This window comes from Geospiza fortis, unplaced genomic scaffold, assembly GCF_000277835.1.
Source record: "Geospiza fortis unplaced genomic scaffold, GeoFor_1.0 scaffold391, whole genome shotgun sequence".
Lineage (NCBI taxonomy): Eukaryota > Metazoa > Chordata > Aves > Passeriformes > Thraupidae > Geospiza > Geospiza fortis.
Window position 1 is genome coordinate 454285 of NW_005054472.1, and position 3239 is coordinate 457523.

Consider the following 3239-nt stretch of genomic DNA (forward strand, 5'->3'; position numbering starts at 1 on the left):
GGGTCCCTCTGTGCCTCACCCTTGCAGTGCCCCTGGGGTGGGTGGGATGAGCACAAATCCTTTCCTTCCACTGATTTCCTCCAGTGTTCTGATTTTTCTCTGCTTGCTCCTAAGGGGAAGATCCCTTGGCTGGGGACCAGAATGACCACGACATGGATTCCATAGCAGGAGTCCTCAAGCTCTATTTCAGAGGCCTGGAGCACCCCCTGTTCCCCAAGGACATCTTCCATGACCTCATTGCCTGTGTCAGTAAGTACATGAAGAACTGCAAAGAAATGAGATTCATTTTCCTCATCCCCCCGCTTGCTTTCCCTCCCTTTCCCCTTTTTTTCCTGACTCCAGGGTGAGATTTTGGGGTTTCTCTGGCTGGGTTTGTGCTGCTGGGCTGCTCTCTGTTATCCAGTCACCTTTTCACAGCCATCCTTGCTCTGACATCAGTGAACAAGGAGATGGAAATTCACAGATTTTGTGTGATGGGGTTTTGTGAGCCAGTGCTCGGTGACAGGATTCTTTTAAAAGAGAATAAAGCAAAAAACCCTCTTTTGTGTAAAATAATCTTGAAGAGCTGTCATCAGAGGATGTCAGAAATGCCCTGTCTGAGGCAGGGATCACCAGCAGGGTGCCCTGGATATCTGCTTTCCCTGGATATCTGCTGCTCCTGTGTGCTGGCCTCAGCTGACAAGGTAGTTTTTATTCATGCTCCTTTTAGCTTCATACCCACAAGGGACCATCCACTGCCTCCTGCTCCAGCATATCAATCATCAGGCCACTCACTGGTAACATTTCTCATGGTTACTGAAGGTGTTTCTGCCGGGCAGAGGGCTGTTTGTGGTTTCTGTGTTGTTTTTAAGTGGCCTGGCTCTTGCTACATCCCCCCAGAACTGAAGAATGATTCCATTGTCCAGGCTGAGAAATGGCCTTTGCAGGGGCAGCCCCTGAAGAGAGGCAGAAGATCACTGAGCAGACAGCTTCAGGAATGCGCTGTGCTTTTCTGCTCCTGATAAATGCATTTCCAGACTCGGATTTGAGTGATGTTGAGAAGCAAAATCCCCTTTCCCCCTAAGGAGCTCTCCCTTCTGAGCTGATTTATGCTGCCCACTTGTTTCTCAGCAGGCTGCCGCACACAGAGCCCTTTGCCTCAGCCTTTAGCTATGTTCATTTGAGTGTTCCAGCTCCTCCTTTTCAAACACCCACCTTTCCCAGCTGCCCTGAAGGAGCCCTTGTGCCAGGTGACATCCAGAGCTCCCACGCTCTCAGGATGGAGGAGCACTGGGGGTGGGATGGTCAGGACAGACGGACACGAGAGATCTCTGCAGCCAGGGCTTGGAATTTGTGATTTATTGCAAAGGGTGCAGGGCCCTGCTGGGAGCTGCCACAGAGAGAAGTAAAGAGAGAGGCAAAGAGGGTGAGAGAGAGAGAGTGTGGTGGTGCTCACAGGGGTCCCAGGACGAGGGAAGAGATGAGAATCTTGACTCCATGTTTCAGAAGGCTGATTTGGTATTTGATGGTATATATTATATTCAAAGAAAATTATATATTAAAACTACACTAAAAGAACAGAAGAAAGGATTTCATCATAAGGCTTGAAAGGAAAGGAATGGAATGATAATAAAATCTTGTGACTGACCAGAGACTCTGAGACAGCTGGGCTGTGATTGGCCATTAATTAAAAACAACCATATGAGACCAATCACAGATGCACCTGTTACATTCCACAGCAGCAGATAATTCTTGTTTACATTTCGTTTCTGAGGCATCTCAGCAGAAAAAATCCTAGCAAAAGTATTTTTCATAAAATATGTCCCTGACAAGAGAGGATGAGTGTGTAAGAGAGCGAGGTTCCCATTACAATACCATAGATCCCAATACAATATCATAGATGTGCTGAATATTCTAATTTTCACTAATCAATTGAGTTAATATACAAATCCTACAGCATTTCCATACAGCCTATAAGAATCATTACATTACCACACTGTGTTACATTTTAAACCCTAAAAACTCCTCTTTGGGCCCCTTCTGCCAAGCTGTAGGGTCTGCTCTGACCCTTGGCCCTGTCTGCAGGCAGAGGGTGTTGTTCCATCAAAAGGGGATTACCTTCAGCCGGCCACACCATTGTTTTCCCGTTGTTTCATAATTAAGGTATCTCAAAACTTCATTTAATTTCAATCTTGCTCATAGTTTCCATATTCTCAAACTCTTTCACCAGACAATCATATTTATAAGGCTTTCCTGTTTCCTCTTCCCCAAAACCAGGGAGGTGTTTGGGGACCTTCTCTGGCAGGTTGTGCAGCCAAATCCCCTCCTGCTGGTCTCTGCTGGCTGCCCAGAGTGCAGGGCAGGGGTCCTGGTGGCCCTGGGGCTGTGGCACAGGGGTGACTCTCTCTGTGCTCTCTCTTTTCCAGCCATGGATAATTTGCAGGAGCGAGCCCTGCACGTCCGGAAGGTGCTGCGGAACCTGCCCAAGACCACCCTGATTGTCATGAGATACCTCTTTGCATTCCTCAATCAGTGAGTACCCCTGGGAGCACCTTCAGAGCTTTTGATTTGTAGCTGTGGAAGTTCTGGGGTGGTTTTACTTGGATGGTCTCAGTTGCAGAGGTGGGAAGCAGCATTCCCTCAAAATTGGGCATCCTCCTTTTTGAGCTGGCCTTGAGGAATGTGCTCACCTGTGCTGCCTCTCTGCTCCAGCAGCTGCCTGCAAACCCTCCCTGGCATCCCTGGCTCCCAGGGCTCTGCTGCAGGGTCTGGGATAAGCATGGAATTATTGAGGATGGACAGGGCAGGGACACCTTCCTCCATCCCAAGCTGCTCCAAGCCTGTCCAGCCTGGCCTTGGGCACTGCCAGGGATCCAGGGGCAGCCACAGCTGCTCTGGGCACCTGTGCCAGGGCCTCAGCACCCTCACAGGAAGGATTTCTTCCCAATATCTCATTTAGCCTCCTCTCTTTCAGTTTAAAGCCATTCAGTTTTAATCCTGCTGTAACCCTGGTGTTGAGTTGGGCTGCAGGTGGGCTCTGAACAACAACAGAGAAGAAATAAAATCAAATATTAAAATCAGCACCCAGAGCTTTCAAACTCCCCTTGCAGTTTCTACTTCATTTCTTACCTGGATCCAGAATATTTGTGTCCCATGAAGCCCAAAACTGAGCTCAGCTGTGTTCTGAGCAGAGGATGGAGATGCTGTGTGGTATTTTCAGGGTCCCCAGGCCAAAGGAGGAATTGAGAATCTGATTCCAT

The 3239-nt window shown here is 48.5% G+C and overlaps 1 protein-coding gene across 1 annotated transcript in view; it reads left to right on the forward strand.

Annotated features, from left to right (window-relative positions):
* Positions 1–3239, forward strand: part of SRGAP2 (SLIT-ROBO Rho GTPase activating protein 2) — a 134623-nt gene that overhangs the window by 110815 nt on the left and 20569 nt on the right. The window contains exons 14-15 of the mRNA XM_014309955.2: positions 115–249; positions 2406–2511. Of these exons, the coding sequence (XP_014165430.1) occupies positions 115–249; positions 2406–2511 (241 nt within the window). The remainder of the gene's footprint in view (positions 1–114; positions 250–2405; positions 2512–3239) is intronic.